This window comes from Petromyzon marinus, chromosome 4 (genome assembly GCF_048934315.1).
Source record: "Petromyzon marinus isolate PM22_M1 ecotype Great Lakes invasive population chromosome 4, UKy_Petmar_22M1.pri1.0, whole genome shotgun sequence".
Lineage (NCBI taxonomy): Eukaryota > Metazoa > Chordata > Hyperoartia > Petromyzontiformes > Petromyzontidae > Petromyzon > Petromyzon marinus.
Window position 1 is genome coordinate 25,085,904 of NC_133670.1, and position 26,398 is coordinate 25,112,301.

The 26,398-nt window shown below is 48.2% G+C and overlaps 1 protein-coding gene across 5 annotated transcripts in view; it reads left to right on the top strand.

Annotated features, from left to right (window-relative positions):
• The window catches only part of SRCIN1 (SRC kinase signaling inhibitor 1), a 225,376-nt gene extending 217,061 nt beyond the window's left edge, over positions 1–8,315 (top strand). For 4 of the 5 annotated variants that reach the window (XM_032946607.2, XM_076060330.1, XM_076060328.1 and 1 more), the window contains 2 exons: positions 492–635; positions 1,970–8,315. In XM_032946607.2, the coding sequence (XP_032802498.2) occupies positions 492–635; positions 1,970–2,170 (345 nt within the window). In that variant the 3' untranslated portion in view covers positions 2,171–8,315. The remainder of the gene's footprint in view (positions 1–491; positions 636–1,969) is intronic. The other variant, XM_076060327.1, reaches the window with a different exon arrangement.
• The last annotated feature ends 18,083 nt before the right edge of the window (positions 8,316–26,398 follow it).

Sequence of the window (26,398 nt, forward strand, 5' to 3'; positions counted from 1 at the left end):
CACCGACGAATTGAACGTAGTTATTTCGTAACATTTTCACCCTGTCCAGAGTCAGGATGGGGAAAGTGGTTCGGAGTCAGTGGCGCGCGGCACCCGTGTTTGGTTGCGTGGAGATGGAACTTCGTTTTCTCTGCAAGTTCTTGGGATTTTGATTTTCAGCAGCCAGAGAGCAGCCAGCTAATCTGCGTCTGGCTGCGATTGGGGCGGACATAACGACAGCGACCGTGCCGTGTACCCCGTGCGCTAGCTGGGACGACGCCCCCACTGCTTGCCCCTCACCCCCCACCCCGCCCCCCGCGTGTGACCCTAATTTATTAACACAATACAAAATGATTTTGTCACAGTTACTAACCGCTTCTGGGATGGCCCAACGCTGCCAGTCGCCCCCTAAGCGCTAACGCCATGCCCCCCCCCTCCCCCGTGCCTCTTCCATCTTCATCCCTTCCCCGTTTCCATCTCCTCAACACCCACCGACCCCTCCCCGTGTGCAGGGCCCCCCCGGCACGTCGCCGAACGCCGTGACGCCGGTGACCCCCACCGGCGGCGGCGTTGGAGGGGGCGGCCACCCCTCGGCGCATGCTCCCAGGGACCCCGGCGTGCCGCGGCAGGCGGGCCTGGCGGACGGCGCTCAGCAGGTAACCCCGATGTCCTGGGCTCGTCGCGGGTGTCCCTCGGCGCCACCCCGGGTGCCGCGGTCCGTTTGGTGGCACCGGGGGGGGGGGGGAGGGGGTAGGGGGTCGGTGTTTGCGAGGCTGGGGCAGGCGTCATGCCGCGTGCTGCGTGTCGAGCGAGCGCCACAGCTGGAGCGTTGGCAATGTGATGCGGAGGAATTTCCCATTCGTGTTTTATGCGATCTGCCTACGAGAACCCTGCTGCAGTGTGATCCATCTCGATGGGCCCCTCGAGGTGTAACGGTTCTGACCCCCCCCCCTCCCACAGCGGATTAATGCATACCCGACCCTGACGCCTGTTGTATATTTGGAGTTTGCGTGTTCTCACCGTGGTCGCGTGGATTTTTCTGCGGGTCCCTCCACATTTATAATTATCAACACGCGTTTATAGTATATGGCTGCTATAAATGTGCACGTGAAAAGCCACTTCGTTGGGCTATCATTTGTGACCAGGTCACTTCTGAATAAGAGCGTCATAGCTCAGTGGGCCTTACCTGGTCAAATAAAATGGTTTATATTCGAATAGTTTTAGTTTAGAGTATCGCTAAGTGTCTGCAGGGGTCATGCGAACCCATTCCGTGCAACGGGCGCAAATAAAACAAAAGAATCCCCAATTGTTGCCAGAGCAGTTTAAAGCGATGTATCATTACGCCTTCCGACAGTTTACCAAACAACTAAAGACAATCCTGGAGATTCATCACCTTGGTCGATTGCCTTTCTTTTTAGATGTGGGTGAGGGCTTTTGCAAAGGAGGCCTGAGTTTGTGTACCTGGAGGCAAAATTCACGGCGACAAAAACGAAGCCTTGGTGAGCGGTGGGGCCGGTGCAAACGTCGCCCAACGCCAAGGATTGTAATCTAAAAAGTAACCCTGCTGAAGTGCAGCACGACCAACATGAATGGCTGCGTGTGCCGCTGCTGCGGTGGCGGCGGTGGTGGAGAGGGTAATGATGTGAGTTTCATAGCAGTGTTGTGGCGTTCCCATGGAGACATGCACTTTATCGGTGGATAAGAGAAGCGGAGTTTGAGACATTCTCTGCTAGACAATAGACACTTGGCTGCAGCCGGAAACAAAGCACCTTTAATCTCTCTGCACAGGGCTCCCTGCACGACCCAAGGGAGTGTCGGGGGCAGTCGACTCGTGCGTCACTGATTCTCTTCCTTCTCTCTCTCTCCCACGAATCCCTCCTCGCCGCCACCACCACCACCTGCATCACCACCTACCAACTGCTACCATCCACTGCCACATCCGTCCACCACCACCACCACCACTTCCCACCACCACCCAACCCCTTACCAGCAGAACGGAAAATCTCCGGCCGACGCGGGAGACCCCAACGCTCCGCTGCAGGGACACAAGGCCATCCGCGTGTTCCACTCCTTCCGCCACACCGGTCGCACCACCAGCAGCAGTAGCAGCAGCAGCAGCAGCGGCAGCAGCGGTAGCGGCGGTGGCACCAGTGGTAGCGGCGGGGTGGGATCCCAAGGCCAGCATAAATGAGGGCGGCGCAGCGCCGCGGTAGCGACTCGCTGCTCGGCCACCGCCGTGTGCGTCTCGTTTGTCGGTTGTGAATCATGCCAATCGTGTAGTGGTCCTGTACGCGATGAACTCTACAAGCTGTTTGCCTCTAAATGCCGGGCTGGGCGATGTAAAGGTTATGAGTTTGTCAGGTTTTCCGTGCACACAGACGGTCCGTTATGATTTTGTGATTACCGCGGGAGGTAGACGTTGGGATTTCGTGATTAATTAACAACAGTGACTTAATGAATACACTGGGCTTTGTGTGCTAACCGCGACCCACGCTCACGTGTACGCGACCGGTAGTCCCTGCACACCGGGCACGCGGGAGGGGGGGACCCGGCGCACGTGGTGACCGGTGTTCGAGCCGGTTTAAGGCGTCCGTCCTTGGATCGCTCTGGGCCCAGTTTTTCAGGATCGGTGTTTTTGGCACCGCTCCGTCCGTGTGGCCTTGACATTCACATTGCCAACATCACTGCGTGCGTCGCGTGCGCAATCGTTTTGCCAAAATGTACACTTTTTCTTTTGGCCGAAAGCTCGCTTGACCCTATCTGGACTGGTGTCAAATTGTGGGGGGGAGATGGGGGTGGGAGATGGGGAGGGGGGGGGACATCCTTCTGATTTGTCAGCCAGAGGTGCAGAGGTTATGTGCTCGAGGATGTGCGGCGATTGTCAAACGCGTTACAAGTGAATCATTGCACGAATATTAATATCAAGGTCTATTGCTGTCCGGGCCTATTTCGACAAGTCAAGAGCTTAGAATTGGCTGTTATGGTTACAGGGTTACAGTGACACAGACCTGTAAAACTGAATTATTGAAATTTATTCCGATGGTATATGACAAAAACAACAAACAATTCCTGATAAATTATTCACCAAATGGATTCGCAATATTTATCGTTTGCAGTTTTTTGAAAACGCTCTTTGAATATTAACAAGCTTTTGCATTTTCCTAAGTCCGAGTAAGCCCGTGAAATGAATCCTGACATGGACGGTTTGCAGTGTTGTACCTAGAGGCTATGCTTTGTTAGGCGTAGTTGGTTAGCGAACTGTCGTGCACACTCATTAGAAGGAATGTTCATGAAAATCCCTGCCTCTAACTTGTTTTGTAAATCTCCACCTTTCATCCCCTCGTTCTTTGATCGGCCTGTAACGCCATACAAATGAAATGCACATTATTTTATTGTAAAAAAATATATTATAGAGTTTAATGAGAGTAGATTAACCTATGTGGTGTAACGTTGCGTCATTCGCAGGTTAAAACAAAAAAACTATATTTGCGCCCGCGATACGCGCTTCGAGTCGCACCTGCGAGCATTGATGTGGTTCTTTTTTTTTACTCGTTCGTGCTGCTTGGCAGTGGCTTCATGTGATCCGTGCAGCCACTAAGGGCGCTACAATGCATCGCAATGATTTCTTTTTCGAAGTATCAAATTGTAAACATTGAATGGCAACCGCGAATCCCAGCGATTCGTACGACGAGGAGGGGAGCGGGAATCGTTACCGGCTGTAACCTCAAAACAAGTGCATCTTTAATTCACATAAATTATCAATATCGATTCGCAGTCTCAGAACAATCCCCCGTTCTTCAATGAACACACGTGCTAATGTTACGGGTTCTTGTCACCTCTGCAGGCGTTGGAAGGCGCTGCATTCGCTATGATGTTTAAACGACAAAAAAAAGCAATTCCTGCATGCCACGATCCTGAATTGTTGCACTCCAAGTAAAACAGAATTTGTGCATCGTGTTGTTGCGCAAATTGAGCCTAAAAGAGGATTCATTTATACTTTTTTTTAATCCGATTCCTAAAAACATAGTGTGCCCCAATTCCAATTCAATTCACTTGGCAGAATAGCCGACAATCGAACACGATGTGAATGTTTTAAAGAGAGCGATTAGGGAGGTTGAGCATCGTGCAGTGTGAATAGATGGCACTACGTAGGCGGGTGTTCGACGTAGAAACTCAACATGGGACGTTGGGCAAACTTTGCACGATTTACTGGCATCACGCGAGCGGAGGAATGTCGCTTTGATTTGTCAATTTAAACGGTCGAAGATAACGAGGAAGGGAAACACATTTTAGGGGTGTGAGTAATTGTCAAGATGGTCCGATGCAAACCCCGATGACTCACGTGGCAATGCCACGCCGAGTCTGAAGGCTCTCCCTCAGGAGCGGTCCTGCATTGGCATGTTCGGCCAATGCCATCACAAGGTACATTTGTTCACATTAATTATGGGGAGGGAACTGGAGAATCTGGAGAACCTCACGCGTGACAGAGAACATACAAACCGCGCACGGCAAGGCGCCCGAGCGAGGCGTCGAACCCAGGCCCCCTTGGCGCGAGGCGTCAACACCGCGGCACGACCCTCGGTCGCCAGGCCCACACCTCCGATGAGCGCGGTTGGCTGCGTACGGTGCGAAGGAAGTTCAACGTACACCCACTGTACTTGGTGCATGTATACTGTCCTCCTCCTCCTCAGCCCTGTGTATATTACATGAATGTATTACTACTGCTACTTGTGTATGCACACGGTGTAGACCGTGCATATGTGTGTGCGTGCCCCTTGCACCCGTAGAGCTGTCGCGTCGGGTTAATTTAAATCGATTAATCACGATATTAAAAGGGTTCATTTTAACCGTCGGTTAACCAACCTATCGTATATGGTGTTATCAAGTTGCCGGTGGGCGGGCTGAACGTAAGCGTAATAAAATAACTTGTTAATTAGGATTAAGAGGATTTAGCGGTCGATTAGGAAATGCTAATTATCGGCGTTTCAGCCTAAAATATATGGTAAATGTATATATGTTAAATATCATATATGGGATGAGAAAATTGCATATATAGGGCGCTTATATGCCTCAAGTAACTCGAAGCGCCTTAGATCTCCATCTCAACCATTCCAATGCCCTGCTGCAGCCCAGCCAGGGCGGGGGGTGCCTGCAAGTGGGGCATTAGTCTGCCAGCAGGGGGCGATGATGGCGCCTGGGTTTTCCCTATTTAGTAGACTTTATCATATATATGGTAAATGTGTGCTTGTGGTGCGTATCATCTATCGAATGATTTTGTGATCACAGTACGGTGGCAACACGTATAGGGTATTTCACGGGGTTTTTTTTTGTGCGGGAAATTACGCATTTCTCAAACCCGCGTACTTGCAAGGCCGTTCACACACGGACTTGGCGAAGATCATTCACTCATTCATTTCTCTTGAGACCAGCCGAGAGCCCTTTAAGGGCGCGATCTTATATACGGGAGCACGGGTTTAAACGAATTTGTGCTCGTGGCGAAATAGATTTACAGACGATAGACACCACGAGACCCATGGATGGCACCGTTTTTGGCAACACGATTTTGGTTGGGGGGTGGTGCAGGTGCGCCAGAGCACGTTGGGCCGTGGAATGTGGCCAAAACAGAATTGAAGTGTGCAACCGATTTTGCCATTTGGCCAATTGCGTTGACTTCAGAGCGATAGCAGATTTAAATTCGGTGTGCGTTTCATTTCCCACTCTCACACAATTCTCGTTTGATGGCCATGAATACACAGGCGGTGCAGATAGTGGGAGTTGGGGTGGGAGGTTGTTTGACCATACTTCACCACGCTGGTCAGTGCCGGTTGGCGAAAGCAGGCGCAGGCAGGGGGGGGGGGCGTTGCATAGCCGTGGGAGCATAGAAGCCTAGTACAACGGTGGATTTCTCTGCATAGCCGAAGACGTAAGCCCCATCCGCAGCCCATAACAGCTGCGTGAGCACAGTGTGGTCGTCAGCGTCTAAACGGTTGCGATCGGGTCGGGCCATCCTCGGGTTGCGCTCCGCCTCTCCCGGTAGCCCGCGGTGGGCCAATGGACTCGGCACTTAGCGGCGGCAGCAGAAGCAACGCGGGGGATGAGGAGGTGGGGGGGGGAGCCAGACGCGCCGGGGCCTTCACCGATATCAGCTGCGCGTAGTAGCGCCCCCATGTGGCTTCTGCGCGCGTTGCTCGCAGTGTTTGTTTTGTTTTTAAGGAGTGGGAAGGGCACGGGAGTTCACCGTCGTGACACGGCCTGGGGTCTTCCCTACCTGCAGCGCTTCGCGACAGACCACGATGAATACGATTCGTTCCGCGCTGCACGTGCCTCGTGATTGCTAAAGTACCGCTTCAAGTTCATAAGAGATCGTGTGTGGGCGTGCTGTTGGCCACCCCACCTCCCTCGTGCGCCTTCACGGATGCTTGCTGACGGCGCTGGCCCCAGCGGTCTGTTAAGGCTACACGGGGGGGGGATCTTTGTCTCTCAAGTGACTGAAGGATGCCGGTTCAAATTAACCGACGCGATGTTAACGCCTGTTTCGTAATCATCGGGCGCGTGCAGCGCGTAATCGATCCACGTGTTTGTAACTGAGGACATTCGTAGGCCTGGAAGAGAAAGAAAACACATTGCGGTGTACCGGTAAACATGAAACTTTCACTCAACGTTGGCCCAAAGTTGGCTCAACGTTGGCCCAACGTTCACTCAACGTTGGCCCTCGTTCGCCCAACGTTGGCCCAACGTTGACCCAACGCTCCGTGATCACTAGGGCCGTCGCCAGGTCTGCAGCTCACGGAGCCCCGTGTTCTCGTGTTAGGATCGACGCCGAGCCTCTTGTTGAGTGTCGTCTTTATTTTTAAGTTGGGGAGGGGGGGGGGGGTTCGTCTACAAATTGCAGCAAAGCTTTGTACATTGTGCTCTGAGCTCGCTGTGTGCTTGGGTGTCGCGGCGTAGAATGTACCGCAGACGGGACCGTGCGTGAAGATTCGCTTGTACACACGCGACGTTTTACGTGAAACACCGACTGTAATTACGCTCATTAATCTGCAGAGAGATGACAGGTGTGGGGAGAGTCGGGGGAAGGGGGGAGATTGGCCATTCACTGCATGTCTTGTCTTATACTTGGTGGTTGGGGGGGGGGTGCCTTCAACATAGACTAATACAAATCTGAACGGTAATCTAAAAATCAACGATTAAATGGCTTTTTCCCCCCATTATTGCTCTTTTTTGTTTTATTTTTGGGCCAGTCGATAAATAAATGTAAGTGAAATGTCATTGGATTAATACGAAGGTCATTTGCGACACTGATTTTTTTTAAAAAGCAACTCTACACCTTCTGAAAAAGCAATCGCTGTAATGGTATCGTCACGGAATGCCAAGAACATTTATTATGGCACGGAACTCCTCTTTCTCGTGCTGCGCTTTTGGGACTTGAGGTTTTGTTGATGTCCGAGAAAAAAATATTTCAGATGAAACCGCAATATCGCCACGTGAGCATAGCTTCACAGCTTCCACGGATAGCGCAATGGTTTGTTTACCGGACCGTTGTTTGCAACGCGTGACCACCAATCGACGTTTTAAACGGGAGAGGTCACGCGAACACTGCCCGTGTGATAATTCGGCATTCACGCTAACTTGATTGTGTATAAATTTCGTTTTCATTACCATTAGAATAAAATTTGTAATGCACTTCATTAAACTTAAGTGTATTGCAGCTTAACAAAGGAACTCTACTTTTGGCAACTGCTATACAAAGTAAAGTACTCGAGAACGTATATAGACACAACATAACTCGAGATGTACCCCGAAGCCTCTAATGTCTACTAAATAATAACGGCTTACAGCCCTTTTTCAAGCCACTGCTGGATGAAGGCCTCCCCATGCCTTATTGGTCGTGGGGTTGTTTGACCATACTTCACCACAATGGTCAGCGCAGGTCCTAAAGTAAGTAACAAGGGTAGGCGGATGTTAGAAATGAAAGTGTCACGATATTAAATTGGGTACATATACTTTTATATATATACACACAAAACAATTGTACCCTGTTCTCAATTACATGTGACTGATGGTCTTGTGTGTTAGACAATGCATACACACGAAAGGTGATTGATGGATTGTGGGACTTTGGTCAAGTGTCGAGGCAAGGTAGATATTAGCGATGGGTTTCTGGTGTATGATACGGGCTGTCTGGCAAAGGCTTTACCCGCATTGTAAATGGTTGTTTTTGTTAATCATGGTAACGAGTAATAATCACTTTTTTTGAGTCGGGGGCGTTCAATTTTTCCTTCACGAATAATTGTGGAATTGAAAAATGTGGAATAAAAGTATGGCATTAAACAAGAGTGCATACCTGTAAATACTTTTTTTCCCCCACAGACTACGTACACACATATAGGTATACAGTTCAACAAGCAGGTGCCCAGGGTAACCTCATTTGTCCATGATGCACCTACTTAACAATTAGGCCTCCACACTTCATGGACTTATTTCCCTGCGTTCATGCCGCAGCCCACTGGCCGCTGAGTCGTCACGTTACTCATTCGATCGCTTTACTGCGCCTGGCCTTTCTCACACGGCGCGCGAGCAAACACACAGACGCACAGAGTGATGTTGACTCTTTCCTCCCCAGTGTGAACACCGCACGCACAGCGGCCACGTGTGTGCTGCTGCTTCTTCTTCAAATAAAATCACCGATGAAGCAATCCCACAACGTGACGCACGTTCGTCGGCGATGCTGCCGCGTTGGCAGTGGTGCGGCAATCGCAAATTAACAAAAAAACAACTCGAGACATTTGTCAATAACACTGTGACCTTAAACATTTTAAATATTTAATTGGCGACGTTTCGGGAAAAATGGACCTTCTGGCCTAGATAGGCCAGAAAGTTTAAGTTAAATGAGAGAAATCAGGAGAAACTGCAATTAGTTCGCCGATATACTTATAGACAGTATTAATATTCTGCACCCAGGATAGCCTGAGTCTTGTGAGTATTTTTCAAGAGTTTTTACAGTAAGGGGCGGTGATTGCTCTGCCTATTCCAATTGAGTAGTTTGCGGGTACATTTTTCAAATTTGGACCCTGACGCTGGCACACAATGGAAAACTCCTGCGACTTCCGTCACGGGATCTTTAACTTTCACTGTGCAGCGTAATATTTCCACGATTAATATTTCACCACCACCGCAGTAGTATTAACCGGGGCGGCCGCTCGAATCGCATCCGTGAATCTCTGCCTCGAGCGGCGAACGCGCCACCGCTCGGCCACGGGATTCAGATTTTAGTTTCTAACAAGACAAACATCTCGCTCTGCTTCTGGATGAAAGCCTCGTCACGCTCGACCCCCTTCTTACCACGCTGCTGCAATCACTCAATCTCCCCTTTGATCACTCCTCCCTTCATGTCGGTCTCTGTCAGCCGCGCTTTCCTTGGGCTGTTTATCTTTTTCTGCCAGCTGAATCTTTGAATGGATTTTTTTTCTCCCTTTTTTGATTTAAAGCGTTCGTGACTGCAGGGATTCATCTTCTTGGTTCTTTCGGTAAAGTCACGTAGAAGGGAAATAATAAAATAATAAAATTTAACATAATACAATTATTATTATTTCCCTTCTACATGACTTTACCGAAAGAACCAAGAAGATGTTTTTCCCTTCTGTCTTTGTGGGGGTTTTTTTTAGTCCACCTCGGAGCGACGAGGTGTGACGAACCCAAGTGCAGGACTCGGGCGCAGCAACTCACTCCAGGCTATGTCGCGATTACCGTCAATACCCAGCAACCAGAAACACCACGCCGAGAATGAAGATCATCGTTCAGGTAGGCCCTGCTACATTGGACCGTTTAGCTCGGAGCATTAGTGATGAGCGTTTGGCTTCCTGTGGGAGGAAGACCGGATCACCCGAAGGCAACCCAACCACGCATCGGCGCTACCATCTCTCCTCCTGGCCACGCGATGGGAGTCCCACGCCCAGAGCAACCCGTAGGTTGCCCATCCACGTACTCATCAGGCTCTCGAGCCTGCTTAGCTACTGAGGACGACAATGGGCAGATTTCGGGCATTTTGGTCTTTTGAGATCAGATAACGGAGCGTCTTCAGACCGCGAGTTTCTGTTCCCAGTAAGCCTTGGGTAAACTTAGGTAGGACACATTTTGGTGCGAAAAGCAAATAATTACAACTGATTCCTGAGTGCCAAACAATTCCAAACGCAGCAAACAATTGGCAAGGGACAAAAGAGAACCGTTCATAAAAAACAAACTTTAATTGCCATTTACACTGTCAAAGTACACCGACATATGACGGAATAGAATCCAACACTGTAGTCGTACCAGCAGCAGCACGCATACACAGTCCAGACTGGTTTACGTAAAAGCATCGTCACAAGACGAAATTATGTAACGTGACTTGTTTCGAAATAACCCCGACGGAGCCAAGGCGTGCGTATGAAGTAATCGATCTGCCCTTGGCACTGGTTAGTTCCACTTTAACCGGCCCGGGCAATTGTGATTGGTGATGTGCTAGGCGAGGACTGCACGTGCCGCGAGAGATGGTGCCCTCTCGTGAGTTGAGAGTTGAAAGTCCACACACACTCGTCAGTAACGATGTGGCCTTAAAAATATACACAACAGGAAACGTTTTGGACAATGGCCCTTACTTCATAGGACATGAAAGGAACGGCCAGAGAGTTAGTGGACAATAAGAGTTGGAGATTGCACTTAACACTGATGAGAATCACATTGTATCAATGTTTTCTGATGTCCACTTTTTTTTTAAAGGCACATGAATAGTTGCACGAATGGTAGGGATTAACAAGCCACACCAATTCAACACGGAGGCTTTCGCGACCAATATCATCCATGATAGAAGTTTTCGGGTTAGATCGCGTAAATATATAAATGTGTCGTTAAAACCCGCCACCACCCGACGCAGTTAACTAGTAAGGGTTGTCACGTAAACAGAACGTGGCCAATTCGTCACTAGTACAGCACTAACCGGTGTGTTGGAGAGCCAAGCCACATCATTTACAATCTGAGTACGACGTTTCGCCAGTAATTACAACTAGCTTCATCAGGCGACAGCCAGATTTATGTAGAAGTCTTACTGTTTCGTTCCTTATGTAGATGTGGTGACCACGCTTCTGCGCTCTTGCACAATGTGAGGGGGGCGATTACTGAGGCAAAGTACATGATGCATGTGCATTATGCGAACCCTTTGAACTTGTCCTTCCTTTCTATTGTGTTTATTAAAATAGCCCTACCAACGGTAATCCCTATTGAAGTACGCTTCCCTTTGTAGGCATGCATTTAAACAATGTATTATTTGATTATTCGCTTTCACGCAGCACTAAGACGGTAGCTATCCGAACGGTTAAAGTTATTTTGAGTTCTTTCAATTTCTATAGATTCTCTAATTAGTCTTGGCCAGTAGTCGCTAGTTTTTCACAGAACTTCAACATCAAAATAAATTGAGTGTGTCCTTGTTGGCACGCGTGTTCTGCTACTGCTGACAGTTGTATTTGGGAGAATTTATTATTTCTCCGATGTTCTTTTAGTCTCGTGCTGATCATTCGTCCTGTTTGCCCAACATAACATTTACCGCACGTGCAGTTAATCCTGTACACACCTTCTGTTGATAGCTTCCGTAATACATCTTTTGTACCAGATATTAATTTCTGTATTTTATGTACCGTGCTGAATCCGACTCGGATGTTTTGTTTTTGCAAACATCTGGCTAGTTTATCAGTTACTCCCTCAATGCACGGTATTTTGATCGTTTTAATTACTTGGGCAGTTTCAATGCTCTCGTTATTTGATTTGATTTTGGTATTCAATGCCCTGTTGATTTGTGCATCATTGTAACCCTTCATTTGCAGCGCTTCTTTAACATGTTGAATTTCACTTCTCAGACTGTCACCATCTAACACTTTCTTAGCACAACGAATGAGTGTCTTGATAAGAGCAGATGTGTGTGCGGGGTGATGGTGTGACTCTGCATTCAGATAGGCGTCAGTATGCGTTTTCTTTCGGTAAACACTGTGTGTTATTTTACCACTTCTACCCGTCCGAGCAGAATATCAAGAAATGGTAGAGTTCTGTCAGCTTCCACTTCCATGGTGAACTGGATGGATGGGTTTTGCGAGTTGAGATGATTTAGAAATGCGTTCAGTGGATCTTTGCGTGTGGCCAGACCACCAATGTGTCATCCACATATCTAAACCAAGCAGATGGTTTTAGTGTGCTTGACACTATAGCTTTTGTTTCAAAATCTTCCATGTACAAATTCGCTATCACAGGAGACACGAAACGTCGTACTCAGATTGTAAATGGTGTGGCTTGGCTCTCCAACACACCGGTGTGATGTACTAGTGACGAATTGGCCACGTTCTGTTTACGTGACAACCCTTACTAGTTGACTGTGTCGGGTGGTGGCGGGTTTTAACGACACATTTATATATTTACGCGATCTAACCCAAAAACCTCTATTATGGAAGCCACACCAAGTCTGTGGAACGCTGTTTCCATCGACGTCGGGATCCCTGATTCTGTCGGTTATTTAAAATAATGTCTGAAAATCTTTTTTTTCATCGATGGCTTTTCTTTTTGGTTAATCCCATTTTATGGAGATCGTGACAATTTCCACCAGTTTTTACTGTATTATCCCTAGCTTCCACCGATTGTTGCCAGTGTTTCTGTTTGGGTTTTATCTTCGGTGTTATTGTATTCTGATTGGGTTTTTTACTGGTGTGTCACTGTTTTATTTTTATATGAAGGTTTTTTATGTCTTATGTACAGCGCTTGCAGCTGACCAATTTGAAAGGCGCTTTAAAAACTGATTGATTATTATTCAATGACTAATTAAACTCATGTACAGTATATTAAAATTCTAAAATATAGCTGGCACAGTGCATTGTGTGACGGTTTGGTCTTGCGGAAGAAAGTGAGAATGATTGATATTTCCCACGACACTAACGATGGGACGTACAACAACTGCCTTTTGTGTTGAGGTTGTTTTTCCCCCGCACCTCCGATTATCACGCTTGGCTAGGTACGGTGCGAAAGAAGTTCTACATACAGTATATTCACACGTACGTTCGCATGTTAGTGTGGATATTCATACATATAAACGTCCGAGTGGCTTCCTTGGATCGGTATTAATCCGAGCTAGTGATGGAAATTCCACATTACCGTGGCGGGGCCCGGCGAGGTCATCCGCAGAGCACCCCACTGCTGAAATGTATGGAAATTGCGTAGCCACCAATTCGCAATCGTGCGACTAAGAGACGGAGCCAGTTCCGTTCCGCTGTATCACAGCGCCCTCCATGGGAAGGGTTCGTTAATTTTGTTGTCTCCATTTCGAGAGCAGATCGAGCCCGATGTAAATCCACGACTGGATGGCAGCCTCCCCCCAACGCCGTGTCGGTCACGGGGGGTGGTGGAGGGGGGGTTACGCCAGTGTGGTCATCAGTGCGGGTTGAGGAAGAGGGATGAGGGGGCGGGGTGGGGCAGCAGTGTGGGGTGGAGCGTGAGCGTGGCGACTAGCGGAGAACCGAGTTCGATTACTCGCCCAAGTCTAACAATCGCCGAACCGGGCCCGGGCATATCCCTCCCACTTCACCAATGCGCACTGACCAGCGTGGGGTGAAGTATGGTTAAATATCACCCCCATGACTAACACCGCGTGGGGCAGGCGGTCAACATCCACGTTCTTATTTTCATATTTAGTCTTAGCGCAGGGCGCTTTACATTGTAAACAAAAACAGTAACGAAAATCGAGTAATTTACATGGCAGGGGCAGTGCAAGGGCCGAGGAGTGACCATAACAGAGGGCACGTAGGGGTCACGAAAGGGCTATAGAGGAGGGACGGGAACGAGTGGTGGAGTCGAGGGGGAAGGGAGAGCAAGGGACTGGGCAATGGGGAAGAGGTTAGGCTTTGAGAGAGGAACGAGATGAGGTTAAGGAGGGGGAATGCTCAATGTGCAGGGGAGGTTTCTTCACGAGACTTTGACATCATGCTAGCGGAGACCGGAGTTACCCCGAGCAAATCCATGACGCTTGCGAGGGGGTTAACACACGAAAAACTCCGCACAGATAGATTCAAGAATCCATGACTGTACTGCCACATCCTTGGCCACTTCGCAGCCCAAGGCGACAACATCTGGCTACTGGCAGGCAGTTCATGTGGGCCAACCCAACCGGACGCAGGACGCTCCTGAAAGAGTGAACGTCTTGAGACTCAGCAAGGCTTACCTAGATGCATGCGTGCATCGACCCATCAAGGGAAATAAATGTCAAGCGCTGTTATAGCGCGGCACGTGGTGGTGAGGGGGGTGGGGGCGGTGATGGGGAGGGAGGGAGGCTGCATGGGAGAGACGTCACGCGAGTCTGATGCAATTTGCCTCTGTAATTCCATTATAGAAATTAAATCCCCCGAGCGGATGATGGCATTACAGATCGCGGGCGACTGCACGGGACCGGGGGGGGGGGGACAGAGGCGGTGAGCTATGGGGGGAGTGAAATCTACATGGAATGGCCTCGTGCCTGCTCGCTGCTTCAGGAGGCCCACGGCCGTAGCTCGTCAGACTATGGCCATAGGGGTGAGATGGATTTTGTAGCATTGTTGAGATTCACAGCACCGTGAGGAATAGTTGACGGTGCTTAACTACGAGAGGCCTTCATCCGAAGCCGTGGAACGAGCGTGCCCCGTGGTGATGAGAAATTCCTGTTGTTTCATTACCTTCGAACTGGATAAGGCATTTATGTATTATATACGGACCAGGGGGAGAGAGGATACCCACCAGGGAGATGGAGCGATGCAATGGGCTCGAGTGCAGCGAGCTCCGTGAAATGTTGCGTTGCAAGACCACAAGGGATGGCTGCGGCTTGCAAGTGAGCCATTCATCCAACAGTGGATAGATCATGGCTGATGACGATGGTGATGATGTGGCATTTGTGTTCCCCCCCCCCCCCCACCGTTCTGCTCAAACGGTTTACTCACGACTTAGTCTATGTGAGTCCATAGGTTTCTATGTGAGCCTATGGCTCTCTATGTGAGTCTATGGCTCTCTATGTGAGTCTATGGCTCTCTATCTGAGTCGTGAGTTTATGGGTCTCTATGTGAGTCTACGTGTCTCTATGCGAGTATATTGCTCAATATGTGAGTCTATGGCTCTCTATGTGAGCCTATGGGGCTCTATGTGAGTTGATGGGTTTCTATCTGAGTCTATGACTCTCTATGTGAGTCTATTGCTCTCTATGTGAGTTTATAATAGTAATACATTTTATTGGTGAGCGTTTTTCTGAATACTCAAAGACACTTTACATAATATCATAAAAGCAGCAAAAACAACATCAAATGGTAAAAACACTAAAAACACATCAAATTTAGCTAAACATTAAAAGCAATTTTAAAAAGGTGAGTTTTAGTCAATGATTTGAACGCTGGAAGGTCGGTGCAGTCACGGATTTGTTTTGGGAGAGAGTTCCAAAGTGAGGTGGCAGCTATAGAGAAGGCTCTGTCGCCCCAGGTTCGATGCTTGGTCCTGAGAGGTGGAGTCAGGAGGTTGGCGTCAGATGAGCGAAGGCTACGGGATGGGTTGTGGCGGTGGAGCAGGTCAGTGAGGTAGGAAGGGGCCTGGTTATGAAGGGCTTTATGTGTGAGGAGGATGATTTTGAATTGAATTCGTTGTGGGACCGGGAGCCAATGGAGGTTCTGAAGGACAGGGGTAATGTGGTCACCGGTGCGGGTGTGAGTGAGCAGACGAGCAGCAGAGTTCTGGATGCACTGGAGTTTATTTAATGTTTTGGTTGTGCCGTATAGGATGCTGTTGCAGTAATCGATTCTGGAGGTGATGAAGGCGTGGATGAGGGTTTCTGCAGCGGAGAAAGAGAGTGATGGGCGAAGTCTGGAGATGTTTTTTGAGGTGAAAAAGGCAGTTCTGGTGATTTGTTTTTATGTGGTGTTCAAAGGAGAGGTTATTGTCAAAAAAGACTCCAAGGTTGCGACTTTGAAGGGATGGAGACAGGGTGTAGGTGTCGACAGTGACGGAGAAACTGCGAATGGATTTAGTGATAGATTTGGGACCGATGATGATCATATCTGTTTTGTCGCAGTTAAGTTTAAGGAAATTGGTGTCCATCCACGATTTAATGTCAGCGAGGCAGTTAGAGAGAGTGGAGTGGGTGGCGGAGGTGATGGATTTGGTGGAGATGTGGAGCTGGACATCATCGGCAGAGCAGTGAAAGTTAAGACCAGTGTTAAGCAGGTATAGTATGAGGAGCAAAGGACCAAGCACCGAGCCCTGGGGGACACCTTGGGACAACGGAGCAGTGGAGGAGGTGCAGTTGTTGATGTGGATGAACTGTTGTCTGTCGGTGAGATAAGATTGGAGCCAGGAGAGGACGGTGCCAGTGATGTTGAGGGTAGATTTGAGGCGAGAGAGAAGAATGGTGTGGTTGATAGTGTCAAAAGCTGAAGTAAGGTCCAGGAGGATGAGGATGCTGAGGTGACCAGAGTCTGCAGAGAGGGGGATGTCGTTGGTAACTCTGAGGAGGGCTGTTTCAGTGCTGTGTTGTGAACGGAAGCCGGATTGAAATGGTTCGAACAGGTCATTTGAGGAGAGGTGGGTTTGGAGTTGTTTGGCGACAGTGCGTTCCAGTATCTTAGACAGAAAGGGGAGATAGGAAATGGGCCGAAAGTTTGAGATAATGTTGGGGTCAAGTCCAGGTTTTTTGAGAATGGGGGTGACAGCAGCCAGTTTGAGTGAACGTGGGATTGAGCCAGAGCTGAGAGAGGAGTTAATGATTTTTGTAATGAGTGTGGAGATAGCTGGTAAATAGTCTTTGATGAGGTGGGATGGGGTCCAGGACACATGTTGATGTTTTCATCCCTATCAATATTTTAGACAGCTCCCCCGGCGACACTGGGGAGAACTGAGACAGTGGCTGAGAGGTGTGGTGGGGGGGAACACATGATGGAATGACAGAGCAGACAGTGGTAGCAGAAGAAGAGGAGGACAGGTTGGTGTAAATGGTGTCAATTTTGGTCTGAAAGAATGATAGAAAGGTGTTGCATTTATCAGTTGTGAATGAGTTGACGATATTGTCACTAGGTTTGAGAAGTTTATTTACTGTGTAGAAAAGAGCCTTTGGGTTGGTAGAACCAGAATGTATGAGGTGTGAGTAGTAGGTGGACCGGGTAGTGTTAAGAGCTTCCTTATACTGCTGAAGGTAATCTGTGTAAGCTTGTAGATGAACATTTAAACCAGTTTTCTTATGGAGCCTTTCAAGCTGACAGTTATGGGATTTCATTTTGGGCAGAATAGGAGTGTACCAGGGAGCAGAGTGAGTGAATGAGACAGTTTTAGTTTTGATAGGAGCCAGATAATCGAGACTGGTGGAAAGTGTTTCATTGTAGTAGTTGGTGAGGTCGGAAGGGTTGTCAATCACGGGTCGGGGGGAGGAGGATGTTTTGCTGGCAAGAGAGGCTGAAAGGGCAGGACTAGAGGTGGATTTAATATTTCTGAAAGAAATTGTCCTTTTGTCCTTGGTTGTAGAAATGGGGAGATTAATGTTCATGGTGATTGCCAGGTGGTCCGAGATGTTAAGGTTGTGAGGCTCGAGGAGCGGTATGGTGAGACCAGTAGAGCAGACGAGATCCAAAATGTGACCACGGCTGTGGGTTGGAAAGTTGACATGTTGGGTGAAATTGAAGCAGTGTAGCAGTTCCAGGAATTCAGTAGCAAATTTACAGTCAGTGTCAATGTGGATGTTGATATTTCCCAGGAGCAGAACAGAAGGTGAGATGGCAGATAACTGAGTTAAAAAGTCAGAAAAGTCAGAGAGGAAGGAAGGATTTGGTTTGGTGGGTCGGTAGATTATGGCAGTGACCAGAGGAGTGGGACCAGAGAGTTTGAAAGTGATGGGTGTCTATGGGAGCCTATGGGTCTCTATGTGAGTGTATGGCTCTCTATGCGAGTTTATGGGTCTCTATGTGAGTCTATGACTCTCTATGTGAGTCTATAGCTCTTTATGTGAGTCTATGGCTCTCTATGTGAGTCTACGGCCCTCTATGTGAGTCTATGGCTCTCTATGTGAGTCTATAGCTCTCTATGTGAGTCTATGGCTCTCTATGTGAGTCTATGCCTCTCTATGTGAGTGTATGGGTCTCTATGTGAGTCTATGACTCTCTATGTGAGTTTATGGCTCTCTATGTGAGTTTATGGGTCTCTATGTGAGTCTATGGCTCTCTATGTGAGTGTATGGCTCTCTATGTAAGTGTATGGGTCTCTATGTGAGTCTACGGCTCTCTATGTGAGATTATGGATCTCTAAGTGAGTCTATGGGTATCTATGTGAGTCTATGACTCTCTATGTGAGACTATGGCTCTCTATGTGAGTCTATGGCTCTCTATATGAGTGTATGGGTGTCTATGTGAGTCTATGGCTCTCTATGTGAGTTTATGGGTCTCAATGTGAGTTTATGGGTCTCTATGTGAGTCTATGGCTCTCTATGTGAGTCTATGACGCTCTGTGTGAGTGTATGGGTCTCTATGTGAGTCTATGGCTCTCTACGTGAGTTTATGGGTCTCTATATGAGTCTACGGCTCTCTATGTGAGTTTATGGGTCTCTATGTGAGTGTATGGGTCTCTATGTGAGTCTACGGCTCTCTATGTGAGTTTATGGGTCTCTATGTGAGTCTATGGCTCTCTTTGTGAGTGTATGGCTCTCTATGTGAGTCTATGGTTCTCTATGTGAGTCGATGGGACTCTATGTGAGTCTATGGCTCTCTCTGTGAGTCTACGGGTCTCTATGTGAATTTATGGGTCTCTATGTGAGTTTATGGGTCTCTATATGAGTTTATGGGTCTCTATGTGAGTCTATGGCTCTCTATGTGAGTCTACGGGTCTCTATGTAAATTGTTGGGTCTCTATGTGAGTTTATGGGTTTCTATATGAGTTTATGGGTCTCTATGTGAGTCTATGGCTCTCTATATGAGTTTATGGGTCTCTATGTTAGTCTATGGCTCTCTATGTGAGTTTATGGCTCTCTATGTGAGTCTACGGCACTCTATGTGAGTTTATGGGTCTCTATGTGAGTTTATGGGTCTCTATGCGAGTCTACGGCTCTCTAAGTGAGTTCATGGGTCTCTATGTGAGTCTATGGCTCTCTTTGTGAGTTTATGGGTCTCTATGTGAGTTGATGGGTCTCTATGTGAGTGTATGGGTCTCTATGCGAGTCTATGGGGCTCTATGTGAGTCTACGGCTCTCTATGTGAGTTGATGGGTCTCTATGTGAGTCTATGGCTCTCTATGTGAGTCTAAGGCTCTCGATGTGAGTCTATGGATCTCTATGTGAGTCTACGGCTGTCTATGTGAGCGTATGGGTCTCTATGTGAGTCTATGGCTCTCTGTGTGAGTCTACGGCTCTCTATGTGAGTCTATGGATCTCTATGTGAGTCTATGGTTCTCTATGTGAGTCTATGGATCTCTATGTGAGTCTACGGCACTCTATGTGAGTTTATGGGTCTCTATGTGAGTTTATGGGTCTCTATGCGAGTCTATGGCTCTCTAAGTGAGTTCATGGGTCTCTATGTGAGTCTATGGCTCTCTTTGTGAGTTTATGGGTCTCTATGTGAGTTGATGGGTCTCTATGTGAGTGTATGGGTCTCTATGCGAGTCTATGGGGCTCTATGTGAGTCTACGGCTCTCTATGTGAGTTGATGGGTCTCTATGTGAGTCTATGGCTCTCTATGTGAGTCTAAGGCTCTCGATGTGAGTCTATGGATCTCTATGTGAGTCTACGGCTGTCTATGTGAGCGTATGGGTCTCTATGTGAGTCTATGGCTCTCTGTGTGAGTCTACGGCTCTCTATGTGAGTCTATGGATCTCTATGTGAGTCTATGGTTCTCTATGTGAGTCTATGGATCTCTATGTGAGTCTATGGCTCTCTATGTCAGTCTATGGCTCTCTATGCGAGTTGATGGTTTTCTATGTGAGTTTATGGGTCTCTATGTGAGTCTATGGCTCTCTATGCGAGTTGATGGGTCTCTATGTGAGTTTATGGGTCTCTATGTGAGTTGATGGGTCTCTATGTGAGTCTATGGCTCTCTATGTCAGTCTATGGCTCTCTATGTCAGTCTATGGCTCTTTGTGTGAGTCTACGGCTCTCTATGTGAGTCTATGGGTCTCTATGTGAGTCTATGGCTCTCCATGTCAGTCTATGGGTCTCTATGTGAGTCTATGGCTCTCTATGTGAGATTATGGATCTCTATGTGAGTCTAAGGCTCTCTATGTGAGTTTATGGGTCTCTATGTGAGTCTATGGCTCTCTATGTAAGTCTACGGCTCTCTCTGTGTGTCTACGGCTCTCTATGCGAGTCTATGGCTCTCTATGTGAGTTGATGGGTCTCTGTCTGAGTCTCGACTCTATGTGAGTCTATGTGTGTGTTCATGGGACTCGGTGTGAGTCTTGACTCTATGTGAGTCTATGTGTGAGTTGATGGGTCTCTGTCTGAGTCTTGACTCTATGTGAGTCTATGTGTGAGTTTATGGGACTCGGTGTGAGTCTTGACTCTATGTGAGTCTATGTGTGAGTTGATGGGTCTCTGTCTGAGTCTTGACTCTATGTGAGTCTATGTGTGAGTTTATGGGACTCGGTGTGAGTCTTGACTCTATGTGAGTCTATGTGTGAGTTGATGGGTCTCTGAGTCTTGACTCTATGTGAGTCTATGTGTGAGTTTATGGGACTCGGTGTGAGTCTTGACTCTATGTGAGTCTATGTGTGAGTTGATGGGTCTCTGTCTGAGTCTTGACTCTATGTGAGTCTATGTGTGAGTTGATGGGTCTCTGTCTGAGTCTTGACTCTATGTGAGTCTATGTGTGAGTTCATGGGACTCGGTGTGAGTCTTGACTCTATGTGAGTCTATGTGTGAGTTGATGGGTCTCTGTCTGAGTCTTGACTCTATGTGAGTCTATGTGTGAGTTCATGGGACTCGGTGTGAGTCTTGACTCTATGTGAGTCTATGTGTGAGTTGATGGGTCTCTGTCTGAGTCTTGACTCTATGTCAGTCTATGTGTGAGTTTATGGGACTCGGTGTGAGTCTTGACTCTATGTGAGTCTATGTGTGAGTTGATGGGTCTCTGTCTGAGTCTTGACTCTATGTGAGTCTATGTGTGAGTTGATGGGTCTCTGTCTGAGTCTTGACTCTATGTGAGTCTATGTGTGAGTTCATGGGACTCGGTGTGAGTCTTGACTCTATGTGAGTCTATGTGTGAGTTGATGGGTCTCTGTCTGAGTCTTGACTCTATGTGAGTCTATGTGTGAGTTTATGGGACTCGGTGTGAGTCTTGACTCTATGTGAGTCTATGTGTGAGTTTATGGGACTCGGTGTGAGTCTTGACTCTATGTGAGTCTATGTGTGAGTTTATGGGACTCGGTGTGAGTCTTGACTCTATGTGAGTCTATGTGTGAGTTTATGGGACTCGGTGTGAGTCTTGACTCTATGTGAGTCTATGTGTGAGTTGATGGGACTCGGTGTGAGTCTTGACTCTATGTGAGTCTATGTGTGAGTTTATGGGACTCGGTGTGAGTCTTGACTCTATGTGAGTCTATGTGTGAGTTTATGGGACTCGGTGTGAGTCTTGACTCTATGTGAGTCTATGTGTGAGTTGATGGGACTCGGTGTGAGTCTTGACTCTATGTGAGTCTATGTGTGAGTTGATGGGTCTCTGTCTGAGTCTTGACTCTATGTCAGTCTATGTGTGAGTTTATGGGACTCGGTGTGAGTCTTGACTCTATGTGAGTCTATGTGTGAGTTGATGGGTCTCTGTCTGAGTCTTGACTCTATGTGAGTCTATGTGTGAGTTGATGGGACTCGGTGTGAGTCTTGACTCTATGTGAGTCTATGTGTGAGTTGATGGGTCTCTGTCTGAGTCTTGACTCTATGTGAGTCTATGTGTGAGTTGATGGGACTCGGTGTGAGTCTACGTCGTGAGGATTGCCAGCAGCGCTCAAGCCCGGCTCACGCTCAATGGCAATTTGTCCTGGCTCTCCACTCATCCTTCCGCGATCCGATTTTTACAATCTGCATCACGATACGATCCACGACTCGATTATTTCGTGTTACGCTGATGTACATCTACAGTTTCAGTTTATTTATTTTGGAATAGCCTTGTGAGCCATTCGGCTCTTGAATCGGGTGCAACCACAACAATCAAAAAAACTAAAACACGAACAAGAAAAACATCTTAAAGTGACTATGTGACTGTGCAAACAGAAAATGCATGAAAAAACAGCAAAATATTCCTGAAAACAGCACCGTACACCAACGCTGTGTGCAAAAAAATCACAGTTCATGCAGTGTCCGTAATCGTAGGCAACCCTCACGCATACACAATATAATTTAGTTGTTTACAGAGCGTAATTTATGCAAACGTATTTCACGCAGGGTTGCAAAATCCTCAAACACGGAGGTGCGAAGTTTTTTGAGAAGGTTTCAGCCAGTGAGTGTTTATACACGTGGGAGAGAACCGGATCACCAAGAAAAAAACCCACGGCGTGCAAGGGAGAAACACTCTATTCCATGCTGACGGAAACAATTGTAGATTCGTCCGCGCTTGCTGTGCCGCCTTCTCCTGGGCGAGGAAGGGTCTGGAACCTCGGAGTTTCACAAGATCTTTGCGCGATCCAGGCACCCTCGCTGCCTCCTCACTGCTGGACTACAGGCAGCCACGTGCGTCCATGACTCCACGTGTCTCCGTTTGGCTTGGTTGGATGGTGTAGGTAGGGCAAGGGGTAGGTGGGGCGCAAGCCTGACTCGCCGAGACTTCAATATACCGCTTGTTGCAGAGGATCAGGGTTCGATCGGGAAGGCCGCCCCGGTTAATATTGCGGTGTGTATTCATGGTAAACATACTACGACGACGACTACGCTGGTTCTGCTTCACTCACAGTGGGCCGTTAGGGATGCCGTGACGTCGCTCGGTTGAAGTCTACGCAGCGACCCCCCCTCCCCACCCCCAACTGCGAAAACTCGGCAGAACCCTCCTGAAAAAGAGTCAGGAGATTCAATTAGGCTTTCCTCGAAGGGTAAACAGCGGAATAATAGTGATCTATCCAAACGATTTAAACGTTTTCTTGTTATTTTACCAGGTATGCCCCACCGAGCCATGTCGCTCTTTTTCAGAAGCGATCTGGCCACACAAATGATAGCTCAACGTAGTGGATTATCGCGTAGAAAAAAATATATTGCAGCCAAATACTCTAAGCGCGTGATGTTCATTCTAAATGTGGAGGGAAAAACTGCTGGGCCCGGAGAAAAATCCACACGACCAAGGGGAGAACATGCAAACTCCAAATATACAGACGTCAGGGTCGGAATCGAACCCACGCCCGCTTGTATATCAGGAGAGGGAGTTAACATCTCGCCACCGTTGCCAGACCACAACCTGAACGAATAATCCTGCAGCACTGGTGGAGTCTGCACGCTGACCAGTTGTGCGAGAGTGGCAATCATTGGGTGGCTTTAGTCATCGGAGCCCGCAACACAAACTACGATGACGACCCCCGTTTATGCTCGAGGACTCTTTGTGGGGTTCAGTGTTTGTGAGAAGATGAAGAGGAAGAAACCCCGATTAAGGTCGCCACGGCACTTGAGCGGAGTGCCGATATTTATCCACCGCGCCACGTGTACTCTACTCATGCAAGCCCATACTTCACCCACGCTGCTGGACAGGTCGAGCTTGGGAGAGGGAGGGCGGGGAGGTGGGTGGGGTGGGCAGCTGGAGACTGACTAAGATCATCACCACCCGTCACTGCCGTGAGAGCCACGGTCTGCAATAGAATCCAGGGCAGCGCGTCCCATAGCGCAGCGCGATCACCAGAGCGCTTCCGTCACCCCCACCCCCCTCACAGCACAACGTACGCAGCATTCTACCTAAACGAGACACCAATTAAATCGAACTGGCGGCGTTTTCCAATTAATTCAGCCCGTGGAGCAATTATACAGAGACTAGCATGACTGGCTACACTCTACGCATGGGGTCATTCACGCTTGTACACTACTTACAATGTTCAACACCAAAGTATGCCGGTCACCGGACAACACAGTGATGTTGCTGTTCGGTACAGCTATAACCGCGGTTTCATTACACCCGGAGCTGTCCGTGTCGGCGGCGTGAATCCCTCGGGCTGCGCGATGGATATAATCCTTTATAATCGACGGGACTTTTACTGCACACGACAGATGAGGTGCACGCAACGGGGCTCTTTGCGTGCAGAGGACAGACGAACTCCAGGCAGCAGCATGTGTGTTAATGTACGCTGAACTTCTTTCGCACCGTACGTGGCCAACCACTCTAATCAATGTAGAGTGTCTCTTCTCCCAACGGGCCAGGGATAAAGACGAAAATATGTTCAGCGCCTCCATCACATATCCCTCCCCCCACGTCAACACAACGTAAATAGACGTTTTACAAGTCCAATCAGCCGTGTCCGCCCGGCAGTGCGCCATTTCAGCACCATTCGTTCAACACACGCCCACTGTGAACCGGTGTCGACACGCAGTGTCTCATCAGCAGCAGAGTCACAGCTCGCTGGTGAGCTGCCAGATGTTTATCGGCAAGGACAAAGACGTGAAGGGAGAGCGGGGCGAGATAGAGAGATAATGAAATAAACATGCCGATACACTCTCTCTTTCTCTCAGCGTGACGCATACGCAAGCCCCCCGAGTCGTCATTTTAATTTGACATTTGCGTTGAGAGCAGAGTGGGGGAGGAGGGGATGGTGGTGGTGGTGGTGGTGTGGTGGTGGGAGGGAGAGAGCGAGAGTGGGGGAGGAGGATGAAGTGGGGAGGGGATGGTGGTGGTGGTGGCGATGGGAGGGAGAGAGGGAGGAAGAGACACCCTCTAGGGACCACTCTCACTTGGTTGGAGTCGGGGTGTCTTCGACGGGGAGATGACGCAGTCGATGTCTGAAGCCCACGTGGATTAATCTCAGATGCAAGTGAGTCACTTAAAGGAGGAAGATGGCTCACACACACACACAAAAAAACCCGAACAGATTCAAGCACGGCTTCACATACGTGACCATTAATTACGCCCGATATACTTTTATCTCATTTGATCTCGAGAGCTAAGCAGGAAGTTGCGCCTGGATGGTACTGCCTTCAGATGGGTGCACCGTGACCACGTGTTATGGATATGGGGCTGCGATGTGGGTCCTCTGATTTCTTACAAAACGAAGCCGTGCGGTGATTTTGGTCAAACATGCAAATTAATGCAGGACCTTCCTGAGAAAGAGTCGAGACTCGAGTGATGATTTTCCGTATGAATAATTATTCATATGCATATATACGAATTATAATTGGTATATATTTGATTATTGTTCTGGATTTGACATTATATATTTTTGTTGGCGCTGTTGAAACAGATCAACCGGATCACGCAATTAAAAACCAGAGCAGTTTCAATTCCGGTTCCACTTGCACCAGTCCTTCGCATCTTCATCATGTCGAGAGCGATGTTGCCCTCACAGGGAGTCTTCAACGGTTCTCACGCTGCCCAATCACCGAGCAGCGACCCCGTGACCATTGCCACGTGGTGCAGAAGAGCCGGGGGGGGGCAGCTAATGAGCTCCAAATGAGAAGCAGTTGATTTGTTTTTAAGGGACTTCCGATTCACCCACGAATAGTGTGATATATCTAAATAAGGATCGTTATACACGTGTAACTATGGCAGTTGTGCATTCAACGCAGCCGGAATCATTTCTAAGCAGGTCTTATATCCTACCTATCCTGAGGCTGTGTTCCAGACTGTCCCGACACAAATTTGGAACTACGTTTAATTTATTTGTAACGTGTGTATATATATATGAATGTAAAGTTACGGTTATGAGCGTCATTATGGCATTGCACGGATTGTCACAGCGACGATATGCATACGTTTGAACACAACGTCAAGTGACCAGGAGATCACCTGAAGCCAAGATGGGAGTGATGATGATGATGAGACTGTAAGCTTGGAGGTCGGGTGTCGATTTGACAACTCGCTGAAGTAAAGAAATAGTCAGACAACCCCTAAGACTGAAACGGTGCAGTGGATAGAGAGACCAAGGATTGTAGATTATGATTATGATCATTCATAAGCGAATGTGTTATATAGTTGACTGTACATGTGTCTAGATGTCATGCGTGTCGAGTTGAACGTGAGAAGGAAAGCGAGAGACAGCGCTGGCCGATGAAGAGCAGAGTTATCTGCCATCCAAGGAAATTAGTCCATTGTCCACGTGGGGATTTCGAGAGGAAACAACACACACACACACGTGTTGACACGTCCGGTAACACACACACACGTGATGAAACACATGGACTTAGACACAACGTATTGAGACATAGACACGCGTTGAGGCATGCACACGAGTTGAGGCATGGACACGTGTTGCG